The sequence below is a fragment of the Aptenodytes patagonicus genome, chromosome Z, assembly GCF_965638725.1.
Source record: "Aptenodytes patagonicus chromosome Z, bAptPat1.pri.cur, whole genome shotgun sequence".
Taxonomy (NCBI): domain Eukaryota; kingdom Metazoa; phylum Chordata; class Aves; order Sphenisciformes; family Spheniscidae; genus Aptenodytes; species Aptenodytes patagonicus.
This window is the reverse complement of record NC_134982.1, coordinates 16296550-16316776: the sequence shown is the minus strand read 5'-3', so window position 1 is coordinate 16316776 and position 20227 is coordinate 16296550. Positions and strand designations below refer to the sequence as shown.

The 20227-nt window shown below is 43.1% G+C and overlaps 2 protein-coding genes across 2 annotated transcripts in view; one reads left to right on the top strand and one right to left on the bottom strand.

The window, feature by feature from the left end:
- Window positions 1-4612, top strand: part of TTC33 (tetratricopeptide repeat domain 33) — a 53220-nt gene extending 48608 nt beyond the window's left edge. Inside the window, exon 5 of the mRNA XM_076362249.1 lies at window positions 1784-4612. Within this exon, the coding sequence (XP_076218364.1) occupies window positions 1784-2134 (351 nt within the window). The 3' untranslated portion in view covers window positions 2135-4612. The remainder of the gene's footprint in view (window positions 1-1783) is intronic.
- A 3648-nt stretch (window positions 4613-8260) lies between these two features.
- PTGER4 (prostaglandin E receptor 4) lies at window positions 8261-19767 on the bottom strand. Its single transcript, XM_076362800.1, has 2 exons — window positions 18571-19767; window positions 8261-10408 (listed from the first exon to the last, which is right to left on the bottom strand). The coding sequence occupies exons 1-2, from the start codon at window positions 19399-19401 to the stop codon at window positions 9815-9817; spliced, it is 1425 nt and encodes a 474-aa protein (XP_076218915.1). The 5' UTR covers window positions 19402-19767; the 3' UTR covers window positions 8261-9814.
- Window positions 19768-20227: the final 460 nt, after the last annotated feature.

Here is a 20227-nt window from a genome sequence, read left to right as displayed (position 1 = left end):
ATGGAACAGGTCCTTCTGGAAGGTATGCTAAGGCACATGGAGGACAGGGAGGTGATTCGAGACAGCCAGCATGGCTTCACCAAGGGCAACTCCTGCCTGACTAACCTAGCGGCCTTCTGTGATGGCCGTGGATGTGATGTGATGTGATGTCCACATCAGTGGACATGGGAAGGGCTACAGATGTCGTCTCTCTGGACCTCTGTAAGGCCTTTGACATGGTCCCCCCCAACATCCTTCTCTCTAAACTGGAGAGGTATGGATTTGATGGGTGGGCTGTCCGGTGGGTGAGGAATTGGTTAGATGGTCGCATCCAGAGGGTAGTGGTCAACGGCTCAATGTCCAGATGGAGATTGGTGACGAGTGGCATCCCGCAGGGGCCCATATTGGGACCGGTACTGTTCTTCATCAATGACATAGACAGTGGGATTGAGGGCACCCTCAGCAAGTTTGCAGATGACACCAAGCTGAGCGGTGCGGTTGACATGCCAGAGGGATGAGATGCCATCCAGAGGGACCTGGACAAGCTTGAGAAGTGGGCCTGTGTGAACCTCATGAGGTTTAACAAGGCCAAGTGCAGGGTCCTGCACCTGGGTTGGGGCAACCCCCGGTACGAATACAGGCTGGGGGATGAAGGGATTGAGAGCAGCCCTGCCGAGAAGGACTTGGGGGTACTGGTGGATGAAAAGCTGGCCATGAGCCAGCAATGTGCGCTCGCAGCCCAGAAGGCCAATTGTATCCTGGGCTGCGTCCAAAGAAGGGTGGCCAGTAGGTCGAGGGAGGTGATTCTGCCCTTCTACTCTGCTCTGGTGAGACCCCACCTGGAGTACTGTGTCCAGCTCTGGAGCCCTCAGTAAAGGAAAGACACGGGCCTGTTGGAGCAGGTCCAGAAGAGGGCCACAAAGATAATCAGGGGGCTGGAACACCTCCCCTGTGAGGAAAGGCTGAGAGAGTTGGGGTTGTTCAGCCTGGAGAAGGCAAGGCTCCGGGGACACTTTATTGCGGCCTTTCGGTACTTAAAGGGGGCTTATAAGAAAGATGGGGATAAACTTTTTAGCAGGGCCTGTTGCGACAGGACAAGGGGGAATGGCTTTAAACTAGAGAGGGGGTAGATTTAGACTAGATATAAGGAAGAAATTTTTTATGCTGAGGGTGGTGAAACACTGGCCCAGGTTGCCCAGAGAGGTGGTGGATGCCCCGTCCCTGGAAACATTCCAGGTCAGGTTGGACGGGGCTCTGAGCAACCTGATCTAGTTGAAGATGTCCCTGCTCATCGTGGGGGGGTTGGACTAGATGACCTTCAGAGGTCCCTTCCAACCCAAACTACTCTATGATTCTATTCTATGATTCTATAAATCCCAGTCATCCCTTTTCTGTATTTCTTTAAACCATATCTGTCTGCTTTTGCCTTCCCATACACCTGATGGTAGGAGAAAAGTAGGATAGAAAACTGTCAAAACAAAAATTATTTTTGTTTTTACCTTTTTAATTCCACTATTATTTTTATGACACATGAACTCTTGTTTGTGCCCTTGTTGCCAGGTGCCTGATTTGTTCATGCATTCTTGGTACTTTCTGACACTTGTATGCACAGCTGTTTGGGTGTAACACTGCTGTTGAACTTACAGCTGAGGGAGGATTGTTCCACTAAAGACAGACTGGAGTAAAATCATTTTTGTCTTTGCTTGAACGATGTACATAATTTTTTTGTGTGTTAATTTCTATGATGTGAAATATGTAGGCTTTGAAGTTTCCAATCCTTGTTTCTTCACTATTCTGTTTATAGGCAATCCGAAGCTTCCAGGTATCCTTACACATCTTTCCAATGAATCCTGAAGTATGGAAGGAGGACCTTTCCTGGGCAAGAAAACTACATGAACAGCAGAAGGCAACAAAGACTGAGGCAGTGCAAGCACTGGCAAAAGAAAAAGAGCTTGCACAAGAGTCAATCCCAGACTATGACTTTGAAAGTGATGAAATTGTGGCAGTCTGTGCTGCCATCGCAGAGAAGGAGAAAGCTCTTTCAGCAGCTAAAACGGTAGTGATTGTGTCTGCTTCAGGCACAGTAGAGACTGTTACTGAGAACGAGAATTGTCCTACAACTCCTGATGAAACCCTTTTCATCAGAGCCCGATAGGGCAGCCTTATGGGTTGCCAGTATTGTTTTAAGAACTAGTGTTATTTATTGTATTGGGCTTGCTTTGTTTTTGTTTTTTAAGCAGTGAGAGCCTGCAGAAGTTGAAAAATTGAAGTTATTTTTCTTTTGTAAATTGAAAAAGCAATGACCTGAGTTGTTGTTCCATCCATATTTTTGGAGACGAAAGCCAAGAGTTGATTCTAAAAATCTTATGAACAGAAGTAATGTTAAAGTGCTTAACTTCATTGTTACAACTGCTTTCATCTTTCTGTGTTTCATCATTTTACAAGCTAATGTCTGCAGTTTTCCAGTAATTAATAAGCTTTTATTTAAACTGTAAAAGAAAAAGGGATTTTTTAAAAATCTATTTCAATCCTTATTCATTAACATTACTTATCTTCTAGTTAAAGTGTGAACTGTTCTCTGTTATCAGAAGTCTTTATTTTCATTACTATTACTTTTTCTATGAGGAAGTTTCCTATGAAGCAGAGATGGATTATTATTTTGCTTGTGTGTGTGTGATAGATCTGGCATCTGATTTGTAGTCAAATGAAATCAGTAGAAACCTTTATGTTGCTTTCATAGATAAATGGGTTAAACACTTTCTGATTAGATGAAACGAAATGCAATAGCAAACAACCCCCTGAATGCTTAGTTATTATTCAGTGTTTCACCAGAAGAAAGAACATTCAGCTGAGACTGGAACTGGCCTTTCCTTATCTTGAGTGCTGTGCTACAGACATTACCAAAAGTAAAATGGTGGGAGTTGGAAATAGGTATGTCTGAAGTGTATTATGTTTAGCCTTTTTCCTAGTGAGGCTAATCTGATAAATGGAGTCAATTTGTTTTTCCTAATTCTTATGACCTGCCATTTAAAGTATGTTCTTAGTGAACCAATTTTTCAGGACAGCATTGCCCGAGCCTCCCTTTTTATCCTTTTTGGATTTTGGATGCTGTGGTGGGTATTCACGTTGTGTTAACTTAGAGGCATAACACAGGAGATTTGTTTAAAGTTCGTCTTTCTTTAGGGGAAGGTGGCCATTGGTTCCTCACACGGGCAGTTCAGAGAAACAAAGTCAGGCTGTTTCTTTGTGCTCTGTGCTGAGGCTGCTCTCTTTTCATTGTCTTGGAGACATGGTAGAGATGGTCGCCTCCTAACTGGACTGGAAAAAATGGTCAACTGAGGAATTCCCAGAGAATTCAGGATTGGGAACACATAATTTCTACTTGATTTTGAAAACGTTTTGCATGATAAAAACATTTTGAATAATCGTTTTGTAGACAAGTGAAACCTTTTGAAATCAGTCATCTTTGCATTTTTCATATCTGATTTCTGTTTTCAAAATAACAAATTTTCAAAGAAAATAATGTTGCTCGAGAAGCATAGTAATTTTTGCAAAAGAAGGTGTATTGTAGAAAAATTATTTATCTCAGATCATCCTTTCAGTTGAATATCTTTAAGAGGACACTTACAGCCTTTTCAGAAATTAATTATCCCTTTCAGAAACTTAATTGCCATGTTGTACTTAATAAATTTTCATTAATTTTTGCAAGATTCTTCCTGAATATATTTTTGTATATATGTGAATTTTTAGATCTGTGCTTGCACGTGCACACACAAACAAGTTAAGACTTTTTAATATCTCCTGAGTATTCAAAATAATTACAATTACTGCGACTAAAATATATTAAGAAATGTAAAACATCACCATGCTACATTTTTATTTATTCATTCAGTTCAGAAGTAGATCTTAAATGCTTACGGAATAGGCATTTGATTAAGATATGGTTTGATAGACAGTTTAAATTGTCCCAGTTGAAGAATTTCTTAATCTTATTTTATGTAACAGCTTAAATAATACAATCTATTCAGCCATAGGAAGAGTTAGTATGAGAAGGATTTGGACAGATTTCTTCAAAGAAGAGACATTCTCTGGCTAGGAAAGGAAATGTGTGAGAAGCTGTAAGGTATGTTTTCATTTTGAAGGAGCTCGGCTATAATCCCAACATATCTTTTCTTTCTTTGTGCTTTATACTTGCATCAGTGTCATGTATTTACTCATATTGCCTCCCTCCTTTCAGAGGTCCATGTTATCACGTTATCACCTGCTTCCACTGAAGTGATACACAAAACTCCTATTGACTTCAGCACTGCTGGGCCAAGCTAAAGGAGGGGTATGCATCTACACCATCAGGCAGGACGGCCATGCTGGGTTTGAGGGGTGGTTGTTCCCATCCCCTGTACTAAATGTCTTTTCCTTCTGATTAGATTAGATTATGTATTCTAGGTATTGTCAGGACCGTAGGGTCTCGTAGAGCACTGTAGAGCAGATAAATTCTTGTGACACTGTTATTCTCAAACTGGGAAGAAGTTCAAAAATTGATGATTTCAACATTGTTTTTTGTACAGCATGCCATGTTTTGCATGTATGAGATTTTTTGGAACTGTTTGAATAAAATACTGACTTCTCTGCTGCTTAGTGATGCCTGTTTATTCTTTTGGTTATAACAACAACAAGGGTTACCATTGATCATTTTAGAATGTTACTTATTTAATCAGTTGGCTTCTTCTGTCTGCTGAACATGTTAATGTGTTATAGTAAAAAAAAAAAAAAAGACATCTCAGGAAAAATGTTTAATAAAAGGTAGTGCTCAGTGCTTTTAAACCTCTCAGGGGTATCCAAATGAGAGGGACCCAAAGGAGTAAGCCTTTGTTATCAAAAATAGGATATCTGTGAAGCACACTGCCACTTTGCCAGCAGGAATTTATTTTTATTGTTCTTCATCATCACTAGTGGCAATGGCTGCAATAGCTTCCATGTGTTTGCCTTCCATATGAGTCATATATTAAAATGCTGAAGTGTTGCAACATCATTAAAGAGGAAATCTCAACAACAGTAGGTTAGGTGGATTAATTTTGTTTAATTTAAAATCTACAATTAAATATTTAAATATAATTTTTTTCCTTTGAATCCCTTTATACCCAGTGGAAAGAAATACACAGCCTCAGAGGGCCATTCGTATGCCTTTTGTTAGATACGTATCTTAGAATTAGTTGAATCACCCTCCCAAGTTGCCTAATTATTTCTATTGACTACAAAGGAAGCTGAAGGTGACTGACTGGCAGTTAACTTCAAATGCTGAAACAGGGCAGATGAATTCCACCCTTACAGACAAAGATAAGTATCTTTAAAAAACTAAACAGATTACACTGAGAGAGAATAAATCCTTTCTGACAATACTAGAGGGTAAAAAAAGTATGGATTAGATAACACAACAGTGACTCTAATTTGATAATACAAGAGACTGGACTTTAAAAATAGTTATGGAGGGGAAAAAAGCAAATGTAACAGTCTCCTCTACTCTTCTAGTTTCTGAAAGTTGTCTTTGAATATCTGTTGGTGTTGGGGATCAAGATGAGAGAGATAGCATTGGAAACTTACCTGGCCATACAAGGTAAGTGTCCGCCAGATCCTAAAACCAAAGGGAAGGAGGTAAAAACTAATGTTGCGGGCAGGTGCTCTCTTAATTTATTTTGAGGTCATATAATAGCTATAAAACTATAATACGCATAGTTAGGACTGGGACACAGGAAAGCAGAAGCATGTGGGCTTGGTTTATTGGCAGGTTGCAGACACCATGTGTTTACTGTAGGTCGGTATCATGTTAACATCGTGTTCTCGAATGGACTGGAGTCCTTGGCCTGTCGTATCTCCAGAGAGGGCTCGTTAAGAAGCAGGAGGAGCTTATGAGCATGGATGATTTCTGGATCCTGCCAGATGTGCTGGCCTGGTTTTGAGGGCTGATTTTCTAAGAGCTGCAACTCCAGGAGCTCTAAGGGTTGTAGATGGTAAATGATGAAGGGGAAAGATTAGAGGTGGGGAATGTGTTGACTATTTGGATTCAGAAAGCATGTGATTTAGACTTCAGTTGGTTTCCAGATCCGGTAAAGCTGGCAGGCCTAGAATAAGTCTAGGAGTGGAAAGGTCTGGTGGTATTTAGTAGCTCTAATAGTAAATCTGCCTTAAGTAGAACAGACTTGCAGTTGTGTCTAGGAGCAGAACTAAAAACTTTGTAGAAAGCTGCTTCGTTAGGATGGTGGCCAGTGCCATTTGAAGGTAGTGGATTACATTGATTTTGTTAGTGCTTTGGCATTGCACCTATAGCACCAATTTGGGTTAGGCAGCACAAGTGTTGCAGACAGAAGAGATGTATAAGCTTGATTTAAAACACGATCCTACAGCCCACCCTTAATAGTCCAAGTGCTATGTCAGTATATCCTACACCCTAAACCTGGGCCCAACCGTAAGGCTAACTTATATTTTTGACCAGAGATTCAAATTAATCTACAAATTTTCATAGAAACCACTGTCTCCTCCAGATACTGGCTGTCATCTTGCCTGTGGTGGGTAGATTCTCTAAGCCATGCCACAGGACAGGGGCTTGAAATGAGTTAGGGCTGGGTTTTGGGGCGTGGTAATGGGGTGGGAGGTCTGCCTCTGAATGGAAGGAGTTCTGGGAAGCGGTGGTCTGGGACGTGTGGGCAGGACAGACTGCTGGAAGTGAGGGAGCAGGACTGCCAGTCACAGGACTAGCAGGATCCATTCAGGGAGATACAATTTTGGTATGATAAATTTTTGAATGCCAAATCAGTGCATTTTCAGTGAACACTGAGGACTGGGGAAGGTGGATACAGATGTGAAGACAGGCTGTTTTGGGGGTATATGGATCTCTCAGGGCCGGGAGTGGAAGGGAGCTGTTAGGTGTGAGAAGGGAAGACCTTTTGAACATATGGAAACTACTCATAATACCTAGCAGGAAAATAACCTTTTAACTTCCACGTGGCAGACTAATCTCTACAAACTTGTAGCTTTATTTTATGAGACTTGTTATGCTCAGGGAGGCTGAGGAAGATAATTCAGTAATGTGTTTGTGGTCAGCATGGAGGAGGGTGCCAAAGCTGAGCAGGGCTGCCGGGCAGGTGAGGGAGACTTAATAGTGTGTCACCCTAAACAAAGGCACACTTGCCCAGTCCTTTTACTCAGGCTACTTCTGAATGCCCATCTGTGTTTGCAGCTAGGCAGTAGAGGTGCTCCCATTTTGTCTTTATGCACTGCCATTGAGTTGTGGCAGGCAATTCCAGTGTTGCTCAGGAGACTTTGTAATCTGTGGGCTGGTTGGGAATCCTTAAGTTCATTACTGAGAATTGATGACGATGTGCACTGTGAGTCCACTACTGACACACAAGCAATGTTGTGGCAGGAGGAACACCTCAGGCTTATTCTAAGTGTTTGCTAAAGGAAGCTAGAAGGTCAGCTACTTACGATGGTCTGTTCTTGCTTAAAGCTCTTCGGGACCACATGTACTTCTCATCAGTAATAATGAGAAATAATAATAAAACAATAAAAAACAATTAAAAATAATAAGCCCTTGCTTATTTAAATACTTATTATACACTGTGGATATTTAATTCTGTCATTGCATACAGTACCAGTAACACTGGTGTGCTACTTCGGGCCAGCTGCAAAGGTGTGGCCCAGTATTGGTATAGGTGGTGTATCTGCAGGTGGCAGTCCCACCTTCCCGCTCTGCCAGGTACTATTTCCTGTCTTGGGAAGTACGATGAGTGTATTCTATTTGTTGGTCACTAGTAAGCAAGAGACCATAGTTAAGTGGTTTAATTGCAAAGAATTCAGGCAGATCTTTATCTGTAGCTGCAGCAGGAACTTGAGTAATACTGCTCTCCAGCTAAACTGGTGGAAAAGTGGCTACTGCTGCAAATACTTGTGTAGAGATTTACTTCACTTTCTACATGTATCAAGGCAAATACGCTCCACTGCTGCCCTGCTAAAGGAAGTTAATGGAGCAGGCCTGAGGTTTAATTGAGTGTAGTTTTTTATTTTTGTTTGTTTGCATGAAGAATTTTCATGGCTGTGTGTCGATGCTCTTGGGGACATTTTTGATGATGGCTGCCTCTTGCTGATGACAATCATTCTGTGATGTTTTGGAAACTTACAGAACAAAGTATGTTTTGACAGCAGCTGAGTGCAAAGCATTCCAAGATGGGAGGCTTGTTAAGGTGAGGAGTTGGCACTGAATGGCAGACTCATATAAACTTCTGAGATCAAGCAGAACATTTCCATTTAATTGTAATCTCCAAAATTACTTTGGTCAGTACAACTGCTTAAACATATCAACATAAGGCTCAAGATTACAATAAAGCATTTCACATGAAAACACTTCAAGCAGCATAACATGCTTAGTATTTAACAAAAGATCCTCCAAATATCTGTACAGAATTATTGTGATAAACAGTGTTTCTGGAACAAGATCTAACCCTTACAACATAAAACACAAAACTCCTTTTTGTCAGTGGTTAACAGCTGGTTTTGGTGATGTGTTTGCCATTAAAACTCTAGGAACAAATGATTTTCAAGGGCTGCAAGACCAGGATATGTTTCTATATAACCTATACTTTTAAATGAAGATTCTGCTTCCATGGTTTTGTACATTTATTTGATGGAGTATCAGATTACACAGTCATAAAATTCTATTTACTATTTAAAGTAAAATGATAAATGTTACGAAAAAATACCTTATTACATCAGTGATGCTTTAACTAAAGTGAATATTAAGACTATTAACCAGGGGTTGAAAGTTTTAGACCCTGATATTGAAAGCACTTCTATATGCCCTTAACTTTACATGTAAGGAGTCTCCCTGGCAGCAGAGGGTCTGCTCTGATGGGCGATGTTAAGTGTATGCCTAAGTGTGTGCAGAATGTGGGCCAAAGTACTTGGAGAGGCGCGGATGTGTTATACAGAGAAACGTTCTCAGCACATTAAATAAAGTCTGGCTTTTTAGTATGTACATATACTGAAAAGGAATATTCTTAACTGAAAGGATGTGTTTTCTTTTTCTCTCTTAATAGCGCACATATTCCCATTTCACTCAGAAAGTGCTTATGTATTCTCAGCTAGAGAATTGCCTCATCAGCTGTGAATCTAGCATGGACAACAAATCTAAACCAAGAATGTCTTATCAGCAGGAAATACTGGGGGAAGAGAAGGCTGGCAATCGTTTGTATATACCTTGTATTAATAAAAAAACTTCTCATAGAGAAGAATAGACTTTTAAATATTTTCAATCCTGATATATATACAACAGTAAAAATTCACATTTTCATGCTTTAGTGAGACACTTTAAAATCCTGCCCCAGGCAGCTCTCAGAGTAGTTGTGCCCAGTTCCTAGCAGCTGCCTCACATTCAGCTCTAGTACCAGAAGCTTAAACTCTTGATAGCTGAGCAACCATGGGGAGAGAAAACACAGTTCTACCAGATTTGGAAAGGGAAAGAAACAAAAAAGAATGTGATGGGTCTTTCTATTTCCAGAGGCCCCGTAGCTCTCCTGTGTCCCAGAACAAGACAAAGCAGTTCATGTTTCCAGTCCCATTAGACCTGCCTTGTACCATTTCTGATAGCAGGGCCCAAGTGCAGTGTCTGTTCCACACAGTCCTCAGTAGTCTAAAAGAAATGTACCCATCACATGGCAAGAGAAAAATAGCCCTTTGAAGCACAGCTGAACCCCTCTCCCCTCGAATAGGCAGAACACCTATCTATTGCACCAGTTTTTCCAATATATCAGGAAGTATCCCCAGGGTTGATGCCTTTCACGGCTATCTATATACACTTTTCTGATAAATTCAATGTCTCTGTGGGGAAGGTGACCTGGAGAGGGCTGCCCTTGGATGTAGAGCTGACCCCCCCACCAGACCTGATTTCATTCACCAGGAAGACACTCTTGGAGTCCTGCCCCTGTGAAGAGTCTGAGGTCCCCGAGCTACGCAGTGTCCTTACTGACGTGGTGTCAGACTGAGCCAAGCTGGCACTGGGGCCTGGAAGCAGCACGCGACCCCCGACGCTGCTTTCGCTTAACTCTGGAGGATAGAGCAGCGTTTGTGAGGTGCTGCTGATCTCCCTCAGCTCACGGGATATGAAGGAGGGTGACTGACTTGACATGGCTGAGGAGGTCCTGCGGCCATCCACGCAGTTGAAATTGCCCCCTGAGTGCTGCCTCCGAGCCCCTCCAATGCGGCAGAAGAGGCATTTGATCTTCTCGATGGCTTTGCTGAGCACAGTCTTGCGGAGGAGGATGTAGACCCATGGGTCCAAAATGGGGTTCACCGAGGCAATGCGGATGGCTTGCAGGTCAGGGTTTTGCCTCACATCCCTCACTGACTCTGGCTGGTACAGCTGGTTCACGAAGACACGGACCTACCCAAGGAGATGGGGGAAGAGAAAGACACAATTATACAATCACATCAGGAATTCAAAGTTTACATTTCAAAGCAGAGGTCTAGGTTTGCTACTGCAAGCTACGACAAGAGAAGAGGCTGGCAAGGCCAGGCATCTCAGATTGGCAGCTGTGAGTTTATTTTCCGAAATAGCAAAAAAATCAGAAGATCTGCTATAAATTGGCCTTCTTTGTTACAGGTAGGAAAGGAATGGCTCTTTCTCTCTCCTTCCCCTCATAATTAATCCTTGAACCTCCAACTTTTGGCTGATGTTTTTAAAAATTCCTTTTTCCTGATAGGACTCGGGAGCAAAGATGTAGACCTGTATCCTGCTTCCTTGGTATACCTCGAGTCCTACGCTACCTGCAAAGAGATATCTGACTGAGGAGACAATCAGTTCCTCTAGCAAAGTCTAATAATTGGTTTTTTAGAAACAAACTGAAACACGGATTATAATCCAAGTACACTAGACTCTGGAAACAAGTCCAGAGCTGTCAATTCCCGAGTTTAGAAATGCATTTTGCTGGTACCTGTCCTTACTGGAATTGTTTGTATACCCTCAACTGTTTGCTTGCTGCAGCATGGTTTGGAAAAAAAAAAATGTAAAAAAAAAAAAAAAAAAAAGGTCCCCCAGCTAGGAGATTTTTAATAGGTCAAGATGATGAGATGATTGCAGCACTGGACCGGAGGGCTCTGCTCTCCTACATGACCCAGCATTTTGGCTCTACTTACAAAAGCATAAAAATACTGATGAAGTGGTCAAGAATTTAAGATGTTAATGGCCTCAAGTTGCACCAGGGGAGGTTTAGATTGGACATGAGGAAAAATTTCTTTACTGAAAGAGTGGTTAAACATTGGAACAGGCTGCCCAGGGAAGTGGTTGAGTCACCATCCCTGGAGGTATTTAAAAGACGTGTAGATGAGGCGCTCAGGGACATGGTTTAGTGGGCATGGTGGTGTTGGGTTGACGGTTGGACTCAATGATCTTAGAGGTCTTTTCCAACCTTAATGATTCTATGATTCTATGATTCTATGTTGAAGCTGCTGCATGAAGTGACTATTTAATTAGCAATTTTAGTTTGTCATGCACAAAATTTAAGACTAAAGGATCCTGTCTTCTACACAGAAATGTCTTCTTCAGCTTATTCCTTTGAATCCAAGAAAAAAACCAGTAACACTAGTCCCTCTCCTGGTTTAGAAGCCACTTTTGTAAATCCTACTGTGAGTAAGGCACAGTCCAATTCTTTGATATCAATTGTTATCTTTCCAGTGTCACTAAGGAGGATGGCATCATCTGAGTTTGTTATGTTGATCAGTCTCAACTAGCTGTTCTCCATTTTAGCAAGACCTATGCAGTGTCCAGTTACAGGAAGGCCTAGGAAAGCCACTGAAAAGAACTGATAATGGAAGATACTGTTCTCTTCAGATTCCTTAAGGTAAGTCAAAATAAATCCCTTAGTTATTTTCTTATCTAATACAGTAAAAATCTAGTAGCAAAATTATAAGGGTTTTAAAATCTTACCCTTGACTCCTGAAATGAATCAAGTCTTGCCTAGCTAGGAGGTTACAGACAAGGAGGCAGACAAGCATTTAAATAAATGAGCCAAACTAGAACAGCCCTCATAAGTCATTTTTATTAGAAGTTCTGCATGTGAAGCTGTCCAAGTCTGGTGAAAAATTTCACAATTCTGTTTGGGGAAATTTTTCTGCAGCAGGGCAATGTGGTGGCATTCGGCGTGTCAGAATTCAGAAATTGAGTGTGCTCCAAAGCTATCAATGAAGTGTGTTTAAAATAATGCAGGGTCCCTCTTTGGAAGTCCTATGCATATAGTCTCTCTCAAACCGACTGTCAAATCGATGATTGCCTGTATTTTCTTTCTCAGTATTTTTCTCTAGGTTTATGGGTAACAAAACCTGCCCACAGAGTCCAAAATATGGGAAAATCTTGAATTTATACAGCAATATAATGATCCGAGTTTTATTCTCAGTTACTTTCCTAATGATTTCTAACACTGCAGATGTCTTTTTGACAACTAATTTATTGACCTTATTTTTCTGTTAAGCCAAACGCACAATTCAACTACTTCAAAGAGTATTCCTATGTATATTGAACTTATTTTTATGGGTTTTTCTATTATTAAGCTTTACTCACTTTAAATTTTTTTCATTATTTATTTTATATTAGCCTCCTATCCAATATCCATCACTACATGATTCCATGTGTCACTGGCCGAGAGAAGACCAGCCCCTCCAGAGGCCAAAATTTGTAAAAACCTACAGTTTGGCTGGTATTCATTGACGATTCCTTAAAAATGCCCTTAATTAAAATCTCTTGCCATTTGAGGGTGGGGGGGTGCAGGGAAGCCAGTCTCTCATCCGACTCGACGACACCTTTCCTGAGTGCACCGCTAGGTGGCACGGATGTCCCACGGTCACAGCCTCCCGCCCCAAAGCCACGGTGACGGCAGCTCTGCCACCTGCCCTGTGCTGAGGGGCAGCCGCCGCATCCCAGAGAAGGCTAGCAAATGGAAATGGGCAGCCACTGGTTAACTTTGCAGGTGGGGAGAAGTTTTCTGACTCACTTTATCAGCTTGTGCCAGTGAAGCTGCTATTAGCCACACCGGCGCTGAACCTGAAACGCACCAGTCGGGATTCCTGAACCTGGAAGGCTGAAAAATAAGTTGACGTGACGTTGTCTGGCATCGGCTAAAATCTGTTCTTGAAATACCTACCTGACCATTTGTGCGAGATTTTTTTTTTCCCCTTCAAAATGTTAAGAGATCAAATGTCTAAATATAAGAAGGCCAAATATTTAAATACACGAAGGTCAAATTTCCCCAGGGGATTTAACCTGTGCCATAACAACATTTCTTTTTTTTTTCTGTACTGAGATTGCCTTGCAGGGGAATACACCCTGAAAGTGTGTAAATGCTGGTCTATGTATTTGACCAGTTGATCATTGGACAGGTACGTGCCCTGAGAGCCAGGAGTCCAAAGGACAGTGCTGAGGGAGTGGAGGCCTTCTAGCAGCTCATACAACTAAATGCCGTCATTACCGGGAAGATTAAAGGTGTGACAGGGAGGGGTATTTGCTGATAAATTCATCCAGATCACAGAACCAGAAGGCATGCTTTAAGCATAGCTGAAGAAGTACACAGTCCAACTTTGGAGACCTGACCTTTTTTTTTTTTTTTTTTTTAAAACTTGGAGCTATAGTTACACATCAGTGATTTAATAGTGGGATTGTTCTTTTGATAAGCAGCATATGAAATTGAGGTACCTATTTCACCTTTCTCTGTCTACCTGGCAGACTTTATGGAAAGACAAAAATGTCTTTAAGTGCTGATTCTGTGGCTGAAAAGGACAATCACTAATTGCACAGCACAGCTTGCTTCATGTTATCTCTGTATGCTTTATCTCCTTTTGACAGATATGCAGCACATATACATTAAAGATTCATAAAATGGACCTATTTAGTGAAAACTTTGGACTGTACAGAACTGTTTCTACTTCCCAGAAAGGTCCCATGTCTTTTATTAGAAGCCCCCCAGAATGTCAAATGCATTTATCAATTCAGACCTATTGCTGGGATTACATCTTAATCACTATAAAGTAAAAACTAATCTGTGTTGGAATGTCAGTTTTATAGGTTCTTTACATACTGGTGAAATAGCATTTACTAATGTATCATCTACAAGAATAGCAAGAGATACATCCTGTTTTGGCTACAAGTCTTCTGCTGCATAAGGTAGCATGATAAAGGATATTGCCTTGCATCTTCTAAGTAAGTGCCGAGTAAGTGGAATCCGCTACTAAATTAGCTAATCTGATGCTAATCTGATGCTTCTGTAAATTGAATTTGTGCAATCTGAAATCCTAATTAAAGAAAGAAGCAAACTAGAACAATTCAAATCTCAAAAGAATGAGTTTTGTATGTTAACTTTGTAGCTGTAGAATTCAGGCAACAAATCTTAAAAATACTAGCAGTTTATTTGCAATTGTGTTAAGAAGCATATAGCTCCAAGGTATGTTGAGTTTATGCTCAAGTGATAGGTACTTGTAGGATCAGAGTCCTGTGTGCTGTTTGCTGCTTTTCCTTTTTACTAACTACAGATGCAAATCATGATTTCTAATCCTGTGAAGTACTATAAAGTGACTTGTATAGTTACAGTCACACTGGTAACTGTCTTCATAGCTTCTACCTGCCCTCAAAATCTCCCCACATACTGATAGGATAAATTGAAAAACCATACAGTAGTAAGCAGGAACAAGTTTCTCAGCTCCACAAGCCAGTAACCTTTGCCCTTCAAGGGCTTGGTGTCTGCTTGGTGTCTACTCCATTGCTCAAAAATCCTGTCTGCCACCTTGCTGTTGGCTGCGGACAGTCCCTGATATTTAAAGAGAAAAGTCGAAACCAACCAAGCCAAAAGAAAATCCAAACTTTCAGATCAATTAAACATTAAGTTAGAAACTCCTGATTATTTCATGCAAGCAACCAGATGTACACCCTGAAACATTATATTTTATTTTCCACTTCACTGTAATTTAACAGCAATGTTCAGTGGTCAGGATCGGAAAAAGATCATGCACTTAAAAATCTTAAGAGTATCTGACAGACTGCCGGAGTGAATTACAGACTTTGAGTAGTGTGTGCCTATTTACTCTTGAAAGAGTTTGGTTTTTTTTTAAAGGACGGATAATAATTTCTACTCTATTCTGACAAAATTCCTCCTAATATAACTTATTCGCTGCTTATAAGTCTATCTCAATTCTGTTTTCTAAAAACTTACAATATTTTAAAAGATGAGGTAACCAGTGTGGAGTGCAGCCAAGAGTCAGCACACAATTTATGTATTTTCCATTTTCATTTTTAAAGTATTGTCAGATTCTTCATGTCTTTCACGTAACTTGCTGCACATTGAGAACACATCAGGTTACATCAAAAGTTTCCTTTCACTAATGTTTTTCGTTCAACATTTCTTTCCTTGGTAAATTTGATCAGCCTTCAGTTCTGTAAAGCTCATTCAGCATTTTGCGCAATCCCCCATAATTTTGTTGTAGCACTTGTCACTGTAAAATTTTGCTGATTTTATTAATAAATCATTAAGACACTAAACAACTCTACTTGTAAACTGAGTGCTGGAGCATCTCATTATTAAAAACTGCTGTTCTCTGTGACTCAGCTTGCTGTTCTTTAACCACTTTTAAAATCAAGACAAGCCTTTGCTCATTATTTCAGGGCTATTGAATATTTTAAGACTTGAAAATTTTTTGTCAAACCCTACGAAATGTAGCCTGCTGGATTGCCTCTTTATTATGTTGTGAAAGTGTTAGTTCTAAAATGTTAAGAGGTTTATGTCTCTCTTTCAGAAGTTGCTTTGCTTTGACTGAAGTGATGGTTTATTTAGCTGAAATCATCAGTAGGAAGTCAGCTCATCAGAAAACTTCAGTCACAAAGCACCCTCTGAGCTTGCTTTGTGTATCTGAATCATGCCGCCACCACCACCTTACCACTTGCATATTCTTGATGAGTGCCAGGCTGTCCTGTTACAGATGAGCCTCTCACTTGGTGAGGGCTCCCTAAAACTCCTCTGAGTCATGAAAATGTACGTCTATTTTATGATTTACCTATCTCCGCTAGTGGCTCTTTCTAGGGATTTATAGCATAAAGGTGTCACTGCTCTGAGTTTGTATCTGAATTCTTAACATCAGTCTATATGCAACCAGAGTGCTTAATACAGCGGCATACAACGCAGTACATCATGGCACAAAGCAGCATATATGGCTATAGTTTATTCCCTCAGGCGGAGGCAAATGACTTATAGAAGGTTCTTAACAATGAAGAAATTTAACCACACTGGACACTGTGATGATGTGTATATATGTGGTTTTTTGGTTTGGTTTTTTTTTTTTTAAGATAAAAGCTTCCTTTTTTTCTTAGTCATCCATCTAAGTGAAATGACAGTCTCTTACCTCACATTAGATATAGAAAAGATGTGCTGCTTTAGCAGGGAAAAGCTAACTTATGCGAACACTCCCAAGGTAACACTGTGCCTTTATAAGTACTGAAATCAAGATCTGAGAGAGCTACACAACTTCATCACCTGCACCTTCACTACCTTCTGCTATATACAAGTTTTTCACTAGCTACTGTTAAATAATAAAACTTTTGCCCCACCCAGGTTCATTAATTTTAACTGTCAACTATCCAGTTCCCTTTCTGGTAACCCCTCCCTCTTGATTTTTCCCTTTTTTTGTTTTTCAGTATTCTGTAAAAGACTGCCTAGCTCCAAATGGATATGAACAATTTCATTTTGCATTTTACGTTCAGACTTCTCAGCCTTCCTCTAGCTGCTCCTCCATGGGATAAGGTTTGGCTTTTTTCTGAAACTGCTGAAGTCCATCAGATGATACCCTGTATCACATTACGACCCTGCATTTAATTCCCAGAATCCATTCTCTGCATTTACCAGCGTCTCCTTTGAAAACACAATATTGTTCTCTTGTGAAGTAGCTGTTATAATACTAGATTAATCGAATTAAGTACTGTCAACCCATGGTACTGTCGGGGTTTTGGGCACTCCATGACCTGATGCCTCCCGGTGCAGCAAGTCGGCTTACCCCTGCAGTTTCTGGAGCTGGACTGCAGGGCAGGTTGTGCGTGGTTCTTCTATCTAACACACGTGCACTTCCCGGAGACACCCTGCGTGCAGCTCAGACAGCACCTCTCAGCTTCCTTCAGATGTCTAGCAATGAACACACGGCACTGTGCTCGGTCATGCCACGGTGCAATGCAAAGTGACAATGCCGAAGGACGGGAGACAGCCTTCAGCAACAGCCGGGGTGCTGGTGCTCCAGCGCAGCCACACTTCACTGGCTCCCGTTTATGTTAGTAATGTGGCCAAACTGGCCCGACCCTTGCGATTACAGCTCCTCTGAAGCAGGGGGACGGACTCGCTGACCTCTCGAGTCCTGTTCACATGTACTTCTCTAAACTTCCTTACCATGGTATACATTATTTGTTTTGCATCCCCAGCTGGCCAGCTGTATTTCACAGACATTGTAGCCCCTCTACAACAGAGGGATCACCCTGCCGACAACAAACCCCCTTAAAACAGTCCTTCTAAAAACACTTTCTGTCTGGCAACTGCTGCTTGGCTCCCTACACTGTATTTTCGAAGGTGGCGAATAAGGCAAGCCAGCTATTTTTTTTAATGTCTCTGAGCCAGAAGAGAAGTTCACGAAGTTTTATTATGGTGGGTGGCAAGCAAGAACTGAGCCTGGTGGGGATTTTTTTGGTCTTCCTTGGAGATAAGGTGGAGGAATAGAAATAAGTGGATCCTGCATATTCAATTCAATAACAGTAATTGCATCAGCCATTTCAGAATATTAGCAAAAGGTTAGTGGTAATGTTGTCCGACATTTCGGTATGATCTCTAGGTTTATGTGGGCCAGATTCCTCCAACTCTCATTTAACTGAGAATTACACCGATGGGTGGTTCCACCAAGTTTACTCCTCCCATACTGGGGGAGCTGCTGGAGGGATGTAAGAGTGTGGGATCTACCCCAGAGACAGTGGGTGAATCCCTCAGGAGGGGAAGCTCGGCTCAGGTTTTGGGTGTGAAGCACTCTACTCATTGCTGGTGCCGAGTGAACAGAGCTCTCTCCTCCTTCCGCACATCAAGGACCGCTGAACCCTTCTGCATATCAAGGACCGCTGTACCCTTCAGCAAAAGCGTGCACATTTTTAGAACACAATAAACATCCAGAGACACAGGCCAGACCCAAACCTCACTCATCACAAATTAATTTTGGAAGTGAACTTTAAATTGCCTTTAGCTCTCAGTAAGATTTTTGCTGTGTGGATTGCAGTTAAACACTAGAAAAATTATTGAGAATTTTTGGTGCTGTATTTTAACCAATCAAAGAGCCCAGGACTTGGGATAAGCATGTTTCTTTTCTTGTAAATATAAATCAACACAACTTTCTCTCACCATGCATGTATGCTAACAGCCCTTAAGTTATGATAACAGTTTGCAGCACCAGCTAAATAGAGGAGTCTGTCCTACAAGCACAGGCTAGGAGGAGAAAAGACTCAGTGGTGCGGGTGATGGAAAAGAAGTGTTGCGAAACGTTACTCACCACCAGAGGAATGGAGCAGATGACCACCACCAAGGAAGTGGCAATGAGCAGAATAACCATCTGGATCTCTGCTCCAGCCATCCGACGGAAGCTCCGGCGTCTGCGAAAGTCAGATAAACGGCTGGAGGTGGTGTCTGTCCCCAAGGACGTGCGTCGCATGAACTGGCGGTGCATGCGAATGAGGGCCACACACACCAGGATGTTGCAGATCACGGTGACCATGATTAGGAAGGAGCTGAAGCCAGCGTACATGTAGGAATATGCTGCATGGATGGCCTCCTTTGCTCGCCAGTCTATGAAACACCAAGTGTAAGGGTACTGCAATGTAGATTTGCCGAGCCCCATGCTGGGGAGGGCGCAGAACAGCACGTTGGAAGCGTAGATGGCAAAGAGCGTGAGCCCTGCCAGCTTCTTGTCTACATAATGGTTGTAGAAATAGGCATGGTTGATGGCCAGGTACCTCTCTATAGACATGGCACAGATAATGCTGAGGCCAGAGAGTCCAAAAAAGAGGAGGATGAAGGAGCTGTACTCACACAGTGCCGGTCCTCCTGGCCAGCGATTCTGCAGGTAAGTGGCGATAGTGACCGGACTCACCAGGCAGGTCCCCAAGAGATCGGTGACTGCCAGCCCGCAGACCAGTGTGTAGAATGTGGTCTCCTTCTGCTCCTTCCTGGACTTGCAGAGCACCACAATGGCTATGAGGTTGCCCACCACACCAAAGATGAACATGACGGTGGGGATGGTGGGGGGCTTCCCGCCCTCGGCCCCGCTGGCGGTCCCGTTGGCGGAGCCGTTTGCAGGTGGCATGATGGTGGGGTCAAAGGACATGATGCCCACGCTGCTGCTGGGGAGTCAAGCGAAGGGGAGAGCAGGTCCGAAAAGGAACGGCAGAGTAAGGAAGGGGAAGGGGTAGTCTAGTGTGGAAATAAAAATTGAAATGAGGAAAAAAAAAAAGTGGTGTATTTCAGTTAAAAAAAGGAAAAAAAAGTCCTAAAAAGGAGCCGAAGTGGGGTGCCGTCCGGCAGCGACCGACTGCAGCCGCGGGAGCCGAGGCTGCCTCTTCCTGCCGCTACTCTCCCCGCGCAGACCGCAGCACTCCGTCGCCCAGCCCGTAGGGGGACCGGGGCGGCCCGAGCGCGGAGCCGAGCGGAGCGGAGCCGCCTTACCGCCTCTCGCACCGGCGCCAGGGAGGGCTCAGCGCGGCGCTGGGGCGGCCCTGGGCGGGCGGGCGGCGGCTCCAGGTGCCCCCGGGGGCGGCGCGGGATGGTGCCGGAGCGCGGTGGCCGCCGCTCATCCCCTCCCGCCGGCCGGCGGTGCGGTGCGGTGCGTTGCGGGGCGCGGGCGCCGTCTAACTCCTCGCGGCGCTCCCGCCGAGTTTCGCCGCGGAGGGCGGAGGCGGCGAGGGCAGCTCCCGCCGCTCCTCCCCGCCCTCTCGCCCCATTGGCCGTGCCGGGGAGGGCAGGTTGCGCGGGGCCGGGCGCGGACACCTCCGCCCGGGGCTGCCTGCGGGGACAGGCGGGGCGCCGGCAGGGGGAGGCGGGCGGCCGTTTATCGGCGGCGGGGGGGGGAGGAGGGGGACGGCGGGCGGCTGTGTGTGAGGGGACGGCGGGCATCGGCCGGGCCGGGGGCAGCTGCCCGCGCAACCCCCGCTTGG

What these genes read in the sequence shown, in the direction of transcription:
- PTGER4 (XM_076362800.1), bottom strand. Translation starts at nt 19,401, where the DNA reads ATGTCCTTTGACCCCACCATCATGCCACCTGCAAACGGCTCCGCCAAC. An exon ending in TCTGCTCCATTCCTCTGGTG is followed by an intron (nt 10,409 to 18,570) that starts GTGAGTAACGTT and finishes CTCCTTGGGTAG; the next exon opens with GTCCGTGTCTTCGTGAACCA.